The following is a 19,955-nucleotide window of genomic DNA, read 5'->3' as shown; positions in this document are numbered from 1 at the left end:
AAAAAAAAATAGATGAATAATTATGAGTTAATATTAAGTGAAAATATTTTAACATTTTCAAATAAAAGAAACTATACTATTTTAAATTTGAGGAATAAATAAGTAAATTCACATTTTTTTTAATATATTACGCATATGCAGGTTGATGAGAAAATTGCTAGGAAATCCCTCATTGTAAAATTTAATTAATTTATTACCCAATCATGTCTATTGACTAGGGCCCCTACCCTGTGCTTAGTACCGAGGAATTGGAGGGAAAGATATAGGAAAATAAATTTTAATGAGGTTGATTTAAAAATTTAAAAAAATAGAGTTATAAAATTTTGATAAAACCAAATATAAGATAAAAAAGCATGCTAAATTAACTTAAAGTTTTTAATCCTACTTATTTAATTTTTTAAATCGAGCTCGTTAAGATTTTCCTTTCCCTCTCCTTTCCTCCATTCCCCTCGCACCAAAAAAACTCTTAAACGAATGCTACTTTCGATTATTAATATAAGAGCTAGTTGATTAATTTGAGTAGATTGAAAAAATTAATTAAATTAATTATATATAATAAATTGGTATGATCTTTCTTAAAATACCCTTATTAATCTAGTGTATTAATTAGAGCTATTATCACTACAAGGATTACTTAAAAAAAATAAATATGAAAGACAACATAAATTGAGATCTTATATTTAGAATCAAATTAAAAGTCAAATAATATCTTATATTAGGTATATGAGATAATATAACATATCATCACTCATATGCAAATATTTTTCATTTTGTTCCTAATTAAAAATAGGTTGTACATAGTTGAAAAGGAATGGGAGAGTTGCAATTAAGTTCTAAAAAAAAGAAATAATTACTAAAAAGTTCTAATAACAACATGAGTAGTCTGTAATAACAGATTCTAAAGTTAAGAATGACACACATATATAATTTATTTTGTAATTTTTTTTTCCCTTTCTTAGGACTTCTTTGAAATTCTAAAAAAAAAAAATTGGCACCCGCCGGAAATACGATCCACCCGCATCCTTAACCAAATTTCAGGTGCCTTGAGGCCATAAACTTTACAATGGGGGGATTTTTTTTTTAGTGATTTTCTTCATGTTGATTAAATTAAAGTCTAAAGAAGCAAAATGACAGATTAGAGGGCAAATAAAACGTAAACAATGAGATTATTGCACACATAGCAATGAATTGACAGCATTAGCATCTGCGCGTGCCTCCTCGGAGATCAAAGCTCCTCCCGAGATGCTGGTCCAAGCTTTGGCCCCCTTCATCCGCACTCAACGGCCAACACTGCCCTCATATTCCATATCCAACTTGCTCTCTAGCTGACTCGTTTCCTCGTCTTCTGAGTCAATCCCTCTGCTCCACTCGTTCCGAGATCAACCTTCTTCACTCGCAATTTCCCTTTTTCTCTGTCGTCCCCTTTCTTCTTGGTGAATCAACGTAATCCCATTCATTTCTTTCGTCCATGCAAAACCCTCCAGGTCGCCGTCGATTTTGTTTGAATTCTGAAGGCTGTTTTCCCTTTTGACTTCGCATTTTCATGAATCGGATGGCTCCGTTTCACTGGGTCTTCTTCCTTGTCACTCTCTGGTGCCTTCTTCGTGGCCTGGACGCTAGCGATGGCGATGCGGATCCGCTTTACAAGTGAGCGATAGCTTTCTGGCTTCTGTTGTTTATTGGCTAAGTTTTGTTAGAACTCGAATTTTAATTTTGAATGTAGCTAGTGTGTACTTGATATGGTCTGTTATGTTACTGGTTGGATTCATTAAAGAGAATTGGAATCGGTATTTTCAAAGTGTGCACAGAATGCTTCAGATAACCCTATCCGCAAAATCTGTATTATGCGGTTAGTTTTAGTTATTTCTCCAATTTCTATTTTGCAATTTATTATATAATTACATATGAAATTTCTGGAAGTTGTACTGCCTCCATAAATACAGGTGCTGTACTCTTCATCATATGTCAAGAATGGAGTGTGAGTGTAGTGATGCTTTGAAAATTTTGAAGATGGTTGTAGTGATTGAGAAAGGGGAGACCGATAATGATTTAAGATTTGAGAATTGTTTCCTCAAGGAGATAACTTACTTCTGTTAGAATAGTATACAGTTATAACTTAAAACGAGATCATACTGGCAGAATCTTTACCCAGCATCAATTGGTGCTCCTATATTATGGTTTTAGATTGACCTTAGCAGTTGCAACTTTAAGTTAAATACTGGCATATCAGTCATGGTTTGATGGAACTTGTATGTAAATATATTTTGGATTCTTGGTGACTACTGGTCTTTGTGTATCACCCATGTCAAGATATATTGACAATATAAGCTGCTCCAGCATCCACTCCCAATAAGCACACCTGTTCTTTATTTTCTGGAGATATTAGGTTTAAAAATCATGAGTGTCATAGGTGCAGTGAATAGCTTCTTTCCACCAAGCCATTTATAAATAAACTACTTGAATCAGTTGTAAGGACAAGAGGAGGGGCTCTGTTCTTTGCCCACACTTGATATATCCATAGGCTTACAGCTGCTCTGCCTGTGATCTAGCATATTTGTCTTGGCTTGACCATATTTCCTTCATGAAAGAAAAGCTCTAGGCATATGTTCTAACGTCTTAAAAGTTTTCTTTGGCAAAGTGAATCAAAGCCTTCAAGGGTACCTGTGAATATTCACATCGCTCTTGTATTTCCTGAACTCTTCTACTAGCTCCTGAAATTTGAAGCAACAATATGTCAAGTAGATCCGGGTAAATTTAGAGAATTTTAAGTCATTTATCAATTGATTTGTTCATTGTGAGTAGGATTTTATAGCTAGGACTTGAGTAAGCTCGAGGAGAAATGCCCTATTTGGGTCATTCTTTTCTGGAGTTAAATGATTAAAAATAGCACTGACAAATGGTGAGATATTATGCAACATGCATATGTTGAGACACTAGTTCACTCGACTGTAGTTTTAGGTACTCTAGCAGCTTGCAGACTTCTTTTTTTTTTTTTTAAATCCGGGCATAAATAAAAAGATTAGATTAGATAGAACATCATGCGTTTATGAAATTGATTTTAAAGTCATCTTAGGGGAACTATTGGCTTACTAATTCTTGGGGGTAGTATGCCATAAATGTTTTTGTCTGACTGATCCTGAAATGACCACTAAGCTGAAAATATGTATCTTGAGATCTATTGTTGACATCACAAATAACATTATTGTGTCACCCTATAGTCCATCATATCATCATTTTTTTTAATTATCATTATTTCTGTCAATCATTAGGAGTTGTGTGGAGCAGTGTGAGAAAACTGGATGTGTAGGGACTACATGCTTTCAACATTGTAAATTTTCATCAGACGGAAAACCAATTGATGGTCCATGGTATATGCATGAACCCCTTTACCTGAGGTGGAAACAGTGGGATTGCCGCACCGACTGTCGCTACTATTGCATGCTATCTAGAGAGGAAGAAAGAATGAAACTTGGTGGCAAGCCTGTTAAATATCACGGAAAATGGCCATTTCAGCGTGTTTATGGGATTCAGGTTCTTACATAGATCTCTATAAGAAATAATCCAGTTTTTTCTTTGGTCATTCTCACATTTGGTTATTTTATCTATGGTTTTAGGAGCCTGTCGCTGTGGCACTCTCTGCCCTTAATCTCGCTGTGCAATTCCATGGTTGGGTATCCTTTTTCATTCTTGTATACTATAAGTTGCCTTTGAGATCAAATAAGAAGACATACTATGAGTTCACTGGCTTGTGGCACATCTATGGGATACTATCAATGAATTCATGGTTTTGGAGTGCTGTATTTCATAGTAGGTAAGTGGTCCTCTCCTTGTTTAGCTTAGACATCTTGACTGTACTCTATAATTTAGTGTTGAAGATTGAAGAATGACCCCTTGAAGTGCAGTTGTTATTTTCTTCCTGGTTACTAAACATTGAAATTTTACTCAGTAGTAATCTTAAGGCTCATCAATAAGGGAAGGATTTTCTACATTGTGCCATCATTTTTTTTTGGCTTCCATATCAAGGGCATAAAATATTTTTCTTCATAGGAATCAATTGAATTTGAATAGAGCGGTTTTAGTGTTATTATATTTGTAAATTTTGTTGTTTATTGGGTAATTTTAATCTACTCTTTGTAGAGATGTGGAATTAACAGAAAGGCTGGATTATTCTTCTGCTGTGGCCTTGCTGGGATTTACCCTCATTCTGGCGATACTCCGGGCATTTAATTTGAGAGATGAGGCTTCAAGAGTCATGGTTGCTGCTCCCCTGATTGCTTTTCTGACAACTCATATCCTGTTTCTAAATTTCTACCAACTTGATTATGGTAATATTCTATTTTCAAATGAGATAACTGTTAAATGATGCATCTGATAATTATTCTCTTAATGATGCTGAAAATGACTGAAGATTACTCCAATATATGGAAATCTTTGTTGTTTTCTTTAATCACTTTATCCTTGGTTTTGCAATCGTTGTCTTCATTGCTAATAACTCCTTATTATTTAACACTTCTTTTATCCTTAAGTTCTAGTGGTCCTGGTTTGGTTTGTATTTTCCCACTTCTGCTCTCGTTTATGAACATATTTGTGAGCTTCCTACAATATGGTAAGTGATGACTTTTTTCAATAAGATTAACTTCTTTGACTTGTGGTCAATATAAATCATTCGAATATGACCTGTTCCTATATAGTTATCAATCTGTTGGTCATGGAGTGCTCTTGGGGGAATGTGCTGATAGCATATTGTTTTGCAGGTTGGAACATGAAAGTGTGCCTTGTGATGGCTGTTTCCCAGCTTTTAATTTGGGCAATTTGGGCAGGTGCTTGCCATCACCCAGCACGGTTAAAGTTATGGGTGGTGGTGGTGGGAGGAGGGCTGGCTATGCTCTTGGAGATATATGACTTCCCACCTTACATGGGTTATGTGGATGCTCATGCTCTTTGGCATGCAACCACAATCCCTCTTTCATACCTGTGGTGGAGCTTTATCAGGGATGATGCTGAGTTCACCACCACATCGCTTGTCAAGAAGGTGAAATAGTATTTGACTCAGCAAACATAGGGGTTGGATCAGACACGACAAGCTTGCTTTTGTTTGTGAATTAGAACTATCTTTTTCCTCGTGTATGCATTTGATTCCGATGCTTTCCACGATGGTTCCCTTCCTGGGTTTGTTTGGTAAATGCCATATTATTTCACCTCCCTCATGTGAGGGATCCTTTTGTTTTTTAAACTGGAATCTACATTTGCTTTGCCTAGTTCTCTGTTTTAAGAAGTCCCTTCCTTCTTGACAACCACTATCAGCCCCATATATTCTCTAGGAAATGATGTAACAACAGAAATGGGATTGAATTAATGGCTGGATGAAATGAAGGAATAGTGTGACTTTCAAACGTGTCTGACTTTCCATGAAAATGAAAATTAGATGCCTTTTCATATGCATTACACAGTTTGAGATATGTTGTAATGTTCATGCCTTAAGAGTAGCGTGGTTTGTTATAAATTTAATATTTCATATTGATGCTTTGTTGCCGCATTTTCTGAGCAAGCTAGTCAAAATATTCACTTACATGATTTGAATGTTAAGGAATCAAATACATTTGCAGTCTAACTTGAGAGATAGACTTAATTAGAATTTATTTGCATTTGTTACATTAGTTGGACATGATATACTCATTTCCATCGATGAGACAATCTCTTGAAATGAAAATACTCTATGCCCCCCTCCCCCATCCCTTTTTTGATTCATCTGGCAAAGGCAGGGCTTGGTGGGGTATAAGTATACGCCCCAAAGGTTCGTATATCAAATTTGTCATGTTATTATTTTATGCCTGTCAAACAACTGAAAGGACCGGCCTTGAAAGGTATCTAGCTAACTTCCTCTCTTTGCTTTATTACAAGTCAACGGAATAACCTATCCATGCATAGAACATAAAGGCATGAAGAAATAAGATTTCCTTGCCTAATTCCTTTGATCGTTTAAACTCTATCTAGCTTCAATTTTATAAAACATTATGAACTTGCATGAATCGCTATATTGACAGAGCATGTTTTGAGAAAATTGAACCTATTCAAAGCCACAAAGGCTTTCTTGCGCCTGTATTTGTCTATCTGTTAAATGCATATAATTGCTTGTCCAATGATCATATTATCTTGACTGCTCTTGAAGCTTATCTCTGGAAGTATTTTTGTCTTTTCAAACTTTAACGCATCAGCGAAGGCTTTTTGTATGAACGACCATACTTGGTGCCGCTAAGCTCCAACTTGAATGAAAATATGGTTCATTGTGGTCAAATTGCCTAGTTATTATCGAGCCATACTTTTGCTGTCAAATTTTACAACTTTCTGAATCCATATTTGGGCCCAAAACCACTCCATTAGATGATTCAAGTCTCCACATCACGCAAAAGTCTCCATCAGACCAATCTACCAATAACACTAGTTAGGGCCTCTAAGGACACACTGAAATAAAAAGGCAAGGGAAAATTATGAGAACCAAAAGCCATAAGTACAAATCAAAGCCCATATATCGGCGGAAAAAGAAGCCCATGTGGACTGTTTTAACAAGATTCAAATGCCTCTCAAGCACGAAGCAGCCAAAACAAAGATCCTCCCACGCAGAGCAACCATCTAATCAACATTTGACCATTGTGTGTTTAATAACCCCAATCGCATTTATTACAAAGCCTAAAACAAGTGTCTAATCATTATTTCACCGTTCCAAAGATGTCAAAAGGATCAAGCATAACTTGTAGAAACAATGAATTAGGATTAGTCACGTTTGTACGGTGCAAATTTGATAAGTGAATTGAGCACTAAAACTAAGGGGGTATTCGGGAACCTAGAAAATTGCTTTTAAAAAGGATTTTTCTGCAAAACGAAACAGGCTCCTCATATATTATAAAAGTATTTCTAATATCATAGTTTGGTTTCTATTCAAACGCTCCCTAAGAGTATTTGGTTTGTGATAAAAGCACTTTTAGAAAGTGTTTTTACGCAAATTGAAATAAAATTTTTCTAACATTTATTTTGTATGTTGTAAAACCACTTTTAAAATTATGATTTGATTTTTATCTAAACCTTCTTAAAAGTACAGTTCGATATTTGCTTTGACCTGTTGAAGCCCCCAAAAAAAATCTACTTTGACCAATAAGCCGCTCAAAAGTCAGAACATTTTATTAATAAATAAATAATGGGTTAACTAGAATTCAATATCTTGAAATATTTTTTTCAGTAATATTTCATATCTTAGGCTAATTTTTGGTGCATCTAGTATTTTAAAGTTATTTTTTCAATAACACTAGGTATTTTAAAGTTTAATTGTTGAGTTGATATTGATTCTAAATGGAAGACCTATTTTTCATATTTTTATTTTTTCTAAATTATTCTTTTTGATATTCTCTCAATTATAATCAAATAGGAGATGGAGGAAGGATATTAAGAAAGATAATTATAGTGTTTTAGAAAAAAAAAACATATCATATTTCTTATAATTAACTAATTTACTTAACTTTTTTTAATTTAATGAAATTAGTTAAATGGGTCTTACATTAAGAATAAAAAAAATAACTTTTTAAGCATTTAACACATGCAAAACATTTTTGTAATGGCATTCAATATTATAAGTTTATGATGCTAATTGTTACTAAAAAATACTTTAAAGTGATGAACACCTCAAAAACTAATTCAGAATATTGACTATCATTGAAAAAAATATTTCAAAATGATGATGCAACATAGCTCATAAATCATGGTCATACTCAAAAGTTTCCTAGCCATTCAAACTCAGCAAGCATCCCTTAAAGCCAGAAAATTTATTCAAGCCCACTCAGCCTGCTCCCTATGATCATAAATATAAGGTTGTCTTGAAAATTTTAATTTATTTCTAAATATAAGATCCAACTTCCTCCTATTTTCTATTTTTAACTATTTATTTCCTGTAACACCATATTTATTATAACATTTTTGTCAGCTCAAAAAAAAATTACAACATTTTTATACTCATTAAATAATAGGATACTTTTAGAAAAAGATTACGAAATCTTTACTTATTAATTACAGATAACCATTTTAACAATTTTTTTAATTTTACAAATTAGTTAAAAAATTATATTTAGTATCGGAGGGAGGGAGCGATTAATAAAGTAAAAATACAAAATTTGATCAATTTCAACAGTGCCGCAATCAATGGCGGATTCTCAGTCCTCCGGACAAATGCTTACGAAAGAAGCAAATATGGTTTTTTTCTGCGCCACTTGGCAATTGGCATATAGTTATAGAAGTCTCCTTTGAATATTATATTTTTATTTTTATTTTTATTTTTTTCCCGCCAACATTATTGCTTTTCACTCTATTGGCTTGAAGTTGCTCTCTCAATTATTGATATTAATTGGCCGAACAATTTTCTTGATTACACAAACAAAAACTGTAAACTTCCCTTAATTTTAGGGATTGGATAACTATGCGTTCCCTGAAGTAAGGGTAAAATCGGCATTTAAACTGTGAACTTCCCTTGGAATTAAGAAAGCCAAGAATGAACTAACTATTCGACAATGTATGGTAAGTGAGCTAGTTATAATGCATAATGCCTCATGCTTCATACCAACTTGTAAATACTCTTTTCAATTCTAAATATAATCCTCCTTTCAGTCCAATTTATAAATTTCAAATTTAGAAGGGAGTATAGTCCATTTTATAAGCTTTAATTTGATTTTGTTTTTTTGATAACATTAATTTGATTTTGTTTTAATATTTAATACTTTTTTATTTTATCTTTAATTATTTATTTTCTCTTTTTTACCATATTCTCTCCTATCAAGTTTTCCAACACACAATCTTTCATCCTTTTTCTTATTTATTACAATGACATATTTGAAAATAAAAATATATTTTTAATATATTTATTATTTTTAACTAATTTGAACTTATAATTCGTTATCAGTGAATTAGTTATTTGAAGCTTATAATAAAAATTTAAAGGAATATTAGATAAGAATATTACGTTGGCCTTAAATATATAAAATCTCAATTTTCTTTGTTTTTTAAATTATACTTTTTTTAAACTACTATTCTTATTATTACACGTATTGAGTTATAAATCAACATATTTTTTTAAAGAAATATTTTTTATAAATAATTATTTAGCTCGCATCGCGTTAGTCATAAAATGGAACTTTTTTATTGAGTTATAATTGTTTTTGTTTTTGGCAAGCTTATTCTAGAGGAGGTAACCCCAAAAAACACTTTTGAAAATCACTTTTCCATCAATCAAGATAATCTTCTACACATATTTACTTTGTATAAGTACTTTTAAAACTATGGTTTTATTTTTATCTAAACACTTTTTTAGAGTCGGAGACTCAGTTAGTCGTCACTCAAAACGTGGACATTTTCAGTGCTAAGTAGTACCTTTATTTATTTAATTTTTCACTATAAAGAAAAGTATATGTATTACAATTATTCTTAGTTAAGGTTGATCTAATACTCTAAAATATTTTTCAGATACCTTCAAGTATTTTAAAATATTTTCTGATGTATGTCTAGTGTTCTAAAATATTTTGTGACCACGTATTTAGAAAAATATTTAAAGATCTAGTATCATAAAGTATTTTGTGGTTCAACCACTATCTTAAAATATTTTTTCATGTATGTTCATTATTCTGAAATATTTTGTAACTGGACTTACCTAAAATTTTTTTTTTCAGCTCTAGTATTCTAAGGTTTTTTAATGATTTATTTAGTACCGTGAAAAATTTTGGTATTTCAAAATATTTTGTGATGTAATATCACGAAATAGAAAATATCTTAAGATACTAGATACACATACAAAAATATTTTAGAGTATTCGATGAATTATAAAATACTTTAAAATATTGAAACTATCTGAAAAATATTTTAGAGCGCTAGATGATTCTTAACCAAAAATAATTTCGATACATATAAATTTTTTTAGCCAAAAAAAAAGACAGTATTTTAAGACACTAAATACGCACAAAAAAATATTTTTTAGATACTAGATGAATCATAAAATACTTTAAAATACTTTTTTTGATAATAAAATTTAAAATCCTAAATACATCTAAAACAATATTTTAGAGTGTTAGATCAATCTTAACTAAAAATAATTCTAATGTATATAATTTTTTTTGTAACGAAAAAAAGAAAGAAAAGAAACCAAAATATCCTTAAAAATACTAAATGACAAATGAGGGTATCTAAATTTCAAAATTCCAATTCAGACCCCATGTACTTTTTAAAATTTTTTAAATCTTATAAAATTACACAAATGCTCTTTACTATTTTTTTTACCTTTTTATTTAAATACTACCACCTTAGCAATTCTGGCCACCGGAGCTCCAACACTGGCGACCCTACCGGAGACCAACCATTGGAGCTCCAGTGATCGATCGCCACCGGAACTCCAGTGACTATTCATTCTTATGGATTGACTACTCTTTTTTAACTATTGATTATATTTATTGTTAAACTATGATGACATGTGACCTTTCTTATATACTGACTGCTCTTTTTTAACTATTGACTACATTTACTTTTAAAATAGAGTAGTCAATAACCATATGACAGTAGTCACCGATAGTAAGGATAATATTGTCATTTTACAAGATTTAAAAATTTCAAAATGATACCTGAGACTTGAATTGAGATTTTGAAATTCACATATCCTAATTTGTTATTTAGTAATTTTGAGAGTATTTTATTATTTTTTTCCAAAAAAAAAAAAAACAATGTCTCGCCATAAGCGCGGAATGCGGGCGCTCGGTAGACAGGAAGTATACGCAGCAGTACTTGATCATTCATCTGCGCCATTGCACTTCAAATAAGAAGTACTTCTTTATCTTTTCTAATTCAATTTCCTAAAGCTGATTTGAATTTTTAAATTTCTAGGCACTCAATAAATAATTGTTTGGTAGATTTCAGTGGGAAAATTCTTTCTTGATTAAAAGATTGAGAGATATAATATTTATTGCATCCTTATTATTTAGAAGATGGAAGAGAAACATTTCTCAATGCTTACCACTAGTGTTAAATGTTGAAACTAGATAACTAATTTATAAATATTAATAAAATTATTTAAATTAGTTATTATTAAAAAAATTGTGTATTTGATTTTTTTCAAAAATACTTCATCTAATCATTTCCATTCGAGACTACGTCATTAACAAAAACTCCTCTTATATGTACAATCATTATTGTTAAACTTGTGATTTGACTCTTTGAGTGTAATATTTTTATGCTTTTACTTTATAAAATTATGTCAACTTACTCTTATATTTTTACTTTATAAAATTATGTTAGCTTACTCTTAAACTCATGTAGCTATAGTATATAAACTCGCAAAAGCTCTTAAATTAACTTTCTGAGTTTACTTTTTTATGAGTTAAACATATGAAAGGTAGAACTTGATTTATAAAATGTGTAGAAAGGCTCGCCCCAAAAAATAAAAACTGAAAATTAAGAACACAAAAGCTAATATTAATACAATCTTTAAATTCCATAAAAATTTCTATGTTGAGTATAATAAATTACGAATATTGATGGATTTAATTTTGATGATTTCACAGTTTCTCATCATATTTCTTTACTTTTAAAATGAATCTTTCCATTGACCTCCTATTAAGCTTGCATTTTAAATATTTCATTTTCACTGTACAATATAATCGATTTTTATTATAAAAAAAAACTTCAATGACTTGAATTTGAAATATATTTAAACCAAATTATCATGATTTTTGATATTTTAGTCATTCAATCATATACTTTTAATAACTATTTATTAATAAATTTAAGCTGATAAACGGTAACAAGTTTACGATCAGATTTTATGTCATTGTCAAAACATCGTTTAATCTTGTAAGTTTGATGTTATAGGAATCTTTTAGAGAAAAAAATATAAATTTAAAAGATAAAGTGAATTAAAATTTTAACCAAAGCCAATTTCTTAATTAGTTTGTATGTTTGAGACCAGTAGAAGGAAGTATAAAAATTTACTCTTTTTTTTTTGGTTATGCATGTTTTGTGTATTTTTTTTTTTCAAATAATAACAAAGCAAGCTAAGCTTGAAAGAGGAACAAATCGAAAGAGTACTACCAGTCAAAAGGACCCGTAGTGGCGTCAGTGAGGTCTATCCTATTCTATTTTATTGCCAAACAAGGGCCTGAACTTCGCATGATTCATCAACGCCTGTACTTTTTGACGAGTTTTTTATCAGAACTGGGGACATTTCCCTTTTGGTTACTATGTTTCGCCTTTCAAAATTTCAACATATTCTTCCTTAGTACTGGTCTTCATTTCTTAATATAAAATTTAATTAACTAAGTTAAAAATATTAAGAAAGCTAAATAAATTACTCAATTATTATAGTATATATTACATTATCTATTTGAAATACTTATATGTATATATTGGTTTATAAGTCAAGCAAATTAATTTGGAAAAAATGATAAATAAAAATACTTTAAAATAATTTTCTTAATATCTTTAATTAAATTGATTAACTGGATCTTATATTAGGTACCGGATAGTATTCTTTTTGGAACCAAAACAATATCTTAAATGCATTCAGTAATTTCATCTTTATAACCTCTGAGATGAACTAAGATTGGGTAAGAAAGCAATAACTTAACATAAATTCAGTAATTTCTTCTTTAGAGTTTTCAAATTTGCCAGTTTTCAAGCATCTTTTCGTTGATATTATATTTAAGAGTAAAATATATTGACTACCCTTTTATTTTATTTAAATTACAGAAACCTCCCTTTTATTTTGAAAATGTATATGAACTTCCCTTCAAATTAAAATGTATGTTACACAAATCTCCCTTATATTTTTAAGATTTAATTTCTATCCATCTAACTGTTAGTTGACCGTTAAGTTTGACTTTTAAATTTTTATTTTGACCAAAATATCCCTCTTTAACATAAATGTTATTTAAACATTTATATCTATAAAATAATTTTGATACAACAAAAAATAATTATAATACATGTATTTTCAAAATTTTTAATTTCAATTATATTATAGAATTATATAATTTTAGTTCCTCGAGAAACATTGAAACTTAATATTTTTTTACATGGCTAGAAAATATTTTGAATGTTTATTTTCTTATCACATAATATAAATTATGCAAGTTTGGAAACTTATATAAATCATTTAAATTTATGTTTGCATTAACTAAATTACTTCATTTTTTAGCCCAATACGATAAAAACATTAAACAAATAACAATTTTCAAAAATAAAAAAAATAAAATTAAGGTAAAGGAGAAAGTCTTGAATTCTTCAATATAGTTTTAATCAAGATTTTGGGATTTAGTATTATGAAGGGTAATTTAGCAAATAGAAAGTATTTCAATATAAATTTGAATTAAAAAAATCTTTTTAAAATATTTTTAATGGAATTAACATTTTGGATTTAAGTGTATATTTTTAAAATCAAAAGGAGGTATGTGTAATTAAGGCAAAATATAAGGGACGTTATAGTATTTTACTCTATATTTAAAGAAGTAACATTGTCATTGTGTTCACTTTTTTTTTTTTTTAAATTTCAAAAAACTAATGCGAGTGAAATTTCCATCCTAGCTGGAGTCAATACGTTGGGACAACATATACACCTTGTTGTTTTTAATTTTGATAAGCAAAGAGAGCGTTTATCGCCCAAATCTGTTAAAACTTAATCTGCTTGATGATACATGCTTTCTATTTTTAGCTTTCTCAAGAAAATTGTTACAAAAAAAAGGGTTCTCAAGCAATTGTGCGCCACAAGTCACAAGGGATATGTATACATGTTTGTACTTGTATGTACATATGTCCATCGTAAGTATATATACAAATTTTTTGGGTTAGGGTGTGAATTTGTCACGAAAGTTTTTACTCAGAAGCGCTAGGTATATTAAAGTTTTTTTGGATACAAGTTTGCTCATAAAATTTAAAATCATAGCAATATCGCCCTCTACTATTAAAAAATTGATGTTAATTGTTAAAACAATAATATTGACTATTAACATTTTTAATGGCTAAGGACGACACTACTACGATTTTAAATTTTAGGGGAAAGTTTGCAGCCAAAAAAATTTCTGTGTACCCAACGCTCCTAAATAAAAACTTCAGAAATAAATTTGCATCTTAATCTAATTTTTTTTCCATGCCCAATATTGATCTTTTAGACTAATAACTATTTTTCTTTCTCATTTTTTGAGTTTCTAAGTTGTAGAATATTTGATAATTTTTAGTTTTTAAGTTTCATTTTGTTTACTAACTAGACTGCTTAAGCTTTTAAATAGTCTATACCACTACAAAAATTTAAATACTTGACAATTATTTTTTGCCATACTTAACAGTTATAAACTGTCAAATATTTGTATAGGTAATATTTAACAGTTAATAAACATTAAATATTTGAGATAATACTTGACAGTTTTAACACAAAAAGCGTCAAGTATTGTGGGTAAATTACTAGTCTATGGAAATGTTTACTTGATGGTTGTTAATAATAACTCTAAATATATGTTACACATACTTGACGGTTTTGATCAATAACTGTCAAGTTTTGTTTACATAGACTCAACGGTTATAAGTTATAACCATTAAGTATTACTAATATTTGACATTTCTTAATTATAATCATCAAATATTTTCCAAATACTTCACAATTATATCAAATAACCGTTAAGTATTGTATACATTTTTTTTAAAAAAATTAGGTGGCTACTTTTCTAGCAGCCCTTCTATATTTTGAAAATAAAAGGCAGCAATAGAACCAAGATCATATATATATATATATATATATATCAATCCAATAAGCAAATTAGGAACAAAAATTAACATTATATTTTAAGAAAGCAAAAGTCACATACAATATACTATACCAAAAGGAAAATTGGACAAAAAAAAAAAGTAAAACAAAATTGGCCAAGTATTAAACCAAAACCAAAATTGGCCATTTACAAAAACTAAAATTGACACAATATCGACAATCTAAGCTTTGGTTTGGTTGTAGTGCGTACTATAAAGAAAGGGGAAGGAAAATATATTAATGATGATATAATGATAAACTATATTTAGTTGACTAGTTAATGGTGATGAATACCTTTACTTTTTTACATGTGAACACGGAATCAAATAGGCCGCGTTTGATTGAGGGGCTTGTTAAGCCTTGATTCATGTGAAACAACCACAGAGCTCTGAGAATACAATAAATTAAATGTTAGTAATTGTCAAAAATTAGATAGAAAGAAGAAACTAAATTCAATGTGATAAAACTATTCACCATACCTATTAAACAGTGGTTGCATAAATGGTTGATTCCCTATTAAGAGAATCAAAATACCAAATTCTTGACTTAAAGGAATTGACCACAATCAGCATCCAGTGTCCCCTAAGTACAATAAGGACAATGAGAACAATTAAAAAGTATTATAAAATATAAAAATTTAAGAAAATTTAGTATACTTACTCTTGGCAGTAAAGTGCTAAAAAAAATGTCCCTATTCTTTACTACTCTTGAAATGGAGATATTTGCCAAATCTCTCAATAAGTTTTGCTTCATATCAAGGCCATGCCCGGCAAAGGTATGGGGACTGATGAACCGGAACTTTTCATCAAGGCTACCAGGGACTATGAAATTCTTGTAAAGATGCCTAATTGCCTAAACAAACATATCGATATAATAAATATTCTAAGTAATTAAGTATTTAATAATGGTTTGAGAGATACCTTATGTAAAAGTTATAGGCATTTGTGCTAGCCATATCATCGTTAGAATTTCTTTCAGTAAATCATTTGTGACGTACTCAGATACGGGTCTACCATAAACCTCTGGCTCAAAGTCGAGAGGAATCATTAAGAAGTGGCTATATTCTAATCTTGCCTCAGTTACATGTTCCTCAAGACATATTCGATATCTTGATGACATTGCAGGAATAGGCTCAAAGGGCTTCTTTTGTGAACACCACAATAATTGATCTCCCAATAGGCCCTTTTTTCCGTTAGACTAACAAACATATAGTTAGCAATTAAAACAAAATTTATACATTATTTTAAATTGGCTGAAGGTTTCAACATATATATACCTTTTTAGGCGGTGCTAACACTATAAGATGTCTAGGCCAAGCAACAAAGCTACCCACTGCTTGGGCGATTGTCTCTGCATTTTGGGTGGGCACAGGAAGGGTGTAGTTGCCATCTATGGCAGTGTTCAACTGTACCCTTACATGATCAACAGGGAGAGCTGATAAAGCCCAATTTTTATATATTTTATCCCACAATAATTCAGGATTTAAATGATAATTTTGAGCTTAATTAGACTTTTTATGCATTATTGAATAAATTGGTTGATTTTTGGATTTTGCATAAAAATTGAGATTTTGGATTGAAAATATGAATATTTTGTGCTTTCCTAATTTTGACTTGGAATTAATTTTTCCTATTTCTTTGAAAGCAAGTCTCATATTTTTAGAAAGATTATTTTTAGAAAGTTTTGTACTTTCTTGCCTAATTTTTGTGCAGATTTAATATTTAATTTTTTATTATATTTGGATATAATCTACATTAATGAATGCACTTAAATTCTTGTAGGTCAAGAAAGAGCACATAGGAAATCCAATGGTGCAAGATTGTTTCTTGGGATTTAAGAATAATCCAATGGCTAATATCAAGTGGGCCAATTAATTACTAATGGGCTTGAGCTTTAGATTCATAAAAATTTCCTTTTCCCCATCAAAATATTTTCCTTATTTGAGGGAATCATCCACCGCCGAATCATACTTTTTTTTGATCCTTCTCCATTCAACGCATGAAAGGAAATTGAACGTCAAATCTCCTCCTTCATTCCACGGTCACAAGAGAGCAACACGTCCTCTCCTTTGAATATTATCCCATATATCCACCATATACCACCTCCTTGTCCCACGCACAAGAGCCATCTAGTCAACATCATCATCAACTTCTCCATTCCACGTGCCACATACACCCATCTTCATTCTCCATTCTCCATTCTCCGTTAACTATGGTGGCCATGATTCCTAATAGCATGGAGGGAGGAGATAATACCATGGAAGCTTAAGCTTATAGGGAGGCAACTTGGGAGGAGCATGAAGAAGACTAGAGCCTTGGGCTAGCACTTGAAGACTACAAGGGAGTGATGTTCCATTTATCTTTTTAATTCAAGGACTTGAAATTGTTTAGTTTTAAATGATTTTAAGTTGTATTTTTGTTGAGACAATTTAGTTCTAGATTGTCAATTTTATTCTTGGATTAAATTGATATTTGGATCTTATTTGTGCCAAGATACTTGTTGGAATATATGTTTGGAACCTTTGCATTGTTAATTGAATTTATAATTGAGTTCTCATTATGAGTTTAATTATCAATGTGGTTTGGATTGCAAAATTAGGGTTCTTTCACCTCTTAATTGTTTAATTAAGTTGGTTGATTGTCTAGTTGTTTAACTGGATGATTTCAAACATAATTTCCAGAATTAAATTGAATTATCTTCATTGGTTTTAATAAGCTTAATTAACCAACCTTATACTGTCATGAGTTCTCTAATAGTTTAGGGGCTTTTGAAATTGAAGGTTCCCTTTGTTTCAAGTAGGTAATTAAGTTTATTAATTCCACTCTCTTATCACCTCCCTTTGGTCTAATTAATTGATTAAGGTTATGAAGGTTAAATTCATGCGAGTCCTGAGTTGTCCCCTCTACCTTACTTGAAGAGAACTTCTCCATTTTTACTTGTTAACTCTCTTTGCTTTCTGATTAATTTTCTTTATTCATTATTTTTATTTTTATTTTCTTTCAAAAAAACCCCCAAAAATTGCATTGCATTTATTTAGTTTGATTTAATTTTCATATAGATTTTAGGACATTTGCATTTTCCATTTAGGATTAGAATTTTGCATTTTAGTTTATGTCCAATTTATTGCATTTTTTTTATCACCTGAATTTTTACCTAAAGAAACCCATAAATTGCTCCTTGGAAGTAATGACCTAGGTCGATCCTAAACTACAAATCAATTAGGACCTAGTTTAATTGAGTGCTTTAACGACAAAAAGAGGCATCATCAAGAGCCACATTATGAATCACAGTCTTCGCTGGTAAGTTGAACAAGCGGCCCGTTACGACTGTGTGATATTTAGGGCTATCTGCCACACACTAAACGTCCGCTTCACTCTAAGTAAACATATATATGTTATTTACTTTGGTTTAAAAAGAATTAAATGTGATAATATAAACACAAGCAGTATTATACCTCAGGTAAAGAAGGAAATGTGCAACTGTCTTTCTCGCTCGAGCTCAGATCTGGCTATGGTAATTGGCCCTTGATCAATTGATCAATTAAGAGTGCTTGTGCTGTGACCTACTCCTTTAACCAACACATTTCCGCCTTCAAGGGCGCGCTTGATATTGAGGGCTTTTGCCTAGTTCCAAAATAAGCTTGCTTTGTGACTCCGAAGCCAACAACCCTGAGACAACCACGGTGCTTAGGAGTCTCAGTGCCATCCTCAATATATCTTGATCATCTGATGGATTGCTTCTTTCTTGGAAAACCTCATGGGACATAGTTTTCTGTGCAGCAAACATTATTAGTATGACTACTTTAAGATATTAATTAACAAAGAATGCACATTAAAACTTACCATCCTATTGACGATCTCCTGCATGCAAGGATTATCGATTTATCTGTCTTTATTTTGCCTAGCCAATGCCCATAGCATTTGACGGGATACAGTAATGTCGGATCTCTCCTTTTCTATCACTTCTCCCTTGAGGCCTTCATGCCTCGAGCGCTCTTTTTGATAGGGATATTGTAAAAGCCCCTGTAACAAGTACACAATTACTTAATTTCAAAACAATAATTAATTCGTTAAAGATCAATAAATAGAAAAGAGTTAGTAAAAAACATTTAGGTAGTAACTATGGTAGGAAGAATAAATAATATAATTAAGAACTGTCATGGTTATATAAAAGACCTCGCTAATCACTTTGAAAAGTTAACCATGGTAAGAAAGACAAAACTAATCAAATAGAAATCTACCATATTCATTAACAATTTATATCTATAATAGAGCAGTAGCCACTATTCCAAAATAGTAAAGATAATTTATATAACAAGAAATAATCAACACGTGATTTTTCACATCTGTATCAAATCCATCATGAATCTCTAGGATCCCAAAAATACAACTAAAACCAATCATAAATGGGCTAGGGCATTTGAAGTCCACTAAAATAACTACTATTACTGCCCATATCAATCGCAACCAAAATAAAATTCACATATATCCAAAAGGGCTCCGCCCAACAGCACAAGTCTAGAATGGAGTGAAAAATTAAACATATGTTAAGTATAACGAAAAGGCCCTAAATTTTGGCAATATACATCAATCAAAGCATGTATAACAGAAACAAAGGCTATATGGAGTAGACAGAGAAACTCAAGCCTCGGATAACTTCCCCTTAAGACCAATACCTAAACCCTTGCTTGAAAAATATTAAGTAACCATGAGGTGAGTCAAATTGACCCAGTAACCATAATTCCAATTCAACAAGTATATAGGGGGTGATTACAAGATAGTTAAGCGGGCAAAGTACAATTTCAAATAACATATAGGATAAACATCTTTACAGAAAACAATATATAATAATTCAAAAAGTAACTTGCATGCACAGAACTTCATCAACCATCCTTATAACCTCCTTGTAACCTCTAACAGAACCCATGGGCTATTCACACATAACAGGATTCATCTCTTTAATAAGACTGCACCAAGCTTTCCAATAATGATGTATAACTCGGCCAAAAGTTACAGAGCTCATATTGGACCATGGTTTCCCTTTTCTTGGAATACGGAAAGGTGTTATGTCCCTTAGGCTAGCCCTTGACTTGGGCAAAGGAAGGGTGACACTGATGGTCCTAAGAATGTTAAAGCCAGTCACT

The 19,955-nt window shown here is 31.0% G+C and overlaps 1 protein-coding gene across 1 annotated transcript; it reads left to right on the top strand.

Annotated features, from left to right (window-relative positions):
- Positions 1-1,201: 1,201 nt before the first annotated feature.
- On the top strand, positions 1,202-5,515 carry LOC114744000 (post-GPI attachment to proteins factor 3). The gene is made up of 5 exons (XM_028932183.1): positions 1,202-1,647; positions 3,270-3,531; positions 3,615-3,811; positions 4,138-4,325; positions 4,755-5,515. Exons 1-5 carry the CDS (start codon positions 1,544-1,546, stop codon positions 5,039-5,041), a joined length of 1,038 nt encoding a protein of 345 aa, XP_028788016.1. The 5' UTR covers positions 1,202-1,543; the 3' UTR covers positions 5,042-5,515.
- Positions 5,516-19,955: the final 14,440 nt, after the last annotated feature.

Source organism: Neltuma alba, unplaced genomic scaffold (assembly GCF_004799145.2).
Source record: "Neltuma alba isolate B1F8T4 unplaced genomic scaffold, ASM479914v2 tig00004226_pilon, whole genome shotgun sequence".
Taxonomy (NCBI): Eukaryota; Viridiplantae; Streptophyta; class Magnoliopsida; order Fabales; family Fabaceae; genus Neltuma; species Neltuma alba.
The sequence above is the reverse complement of the archived record's forward strand: the minus strand, read 5'-3'. Positions and strand labels throughout refer to the sequence as shown.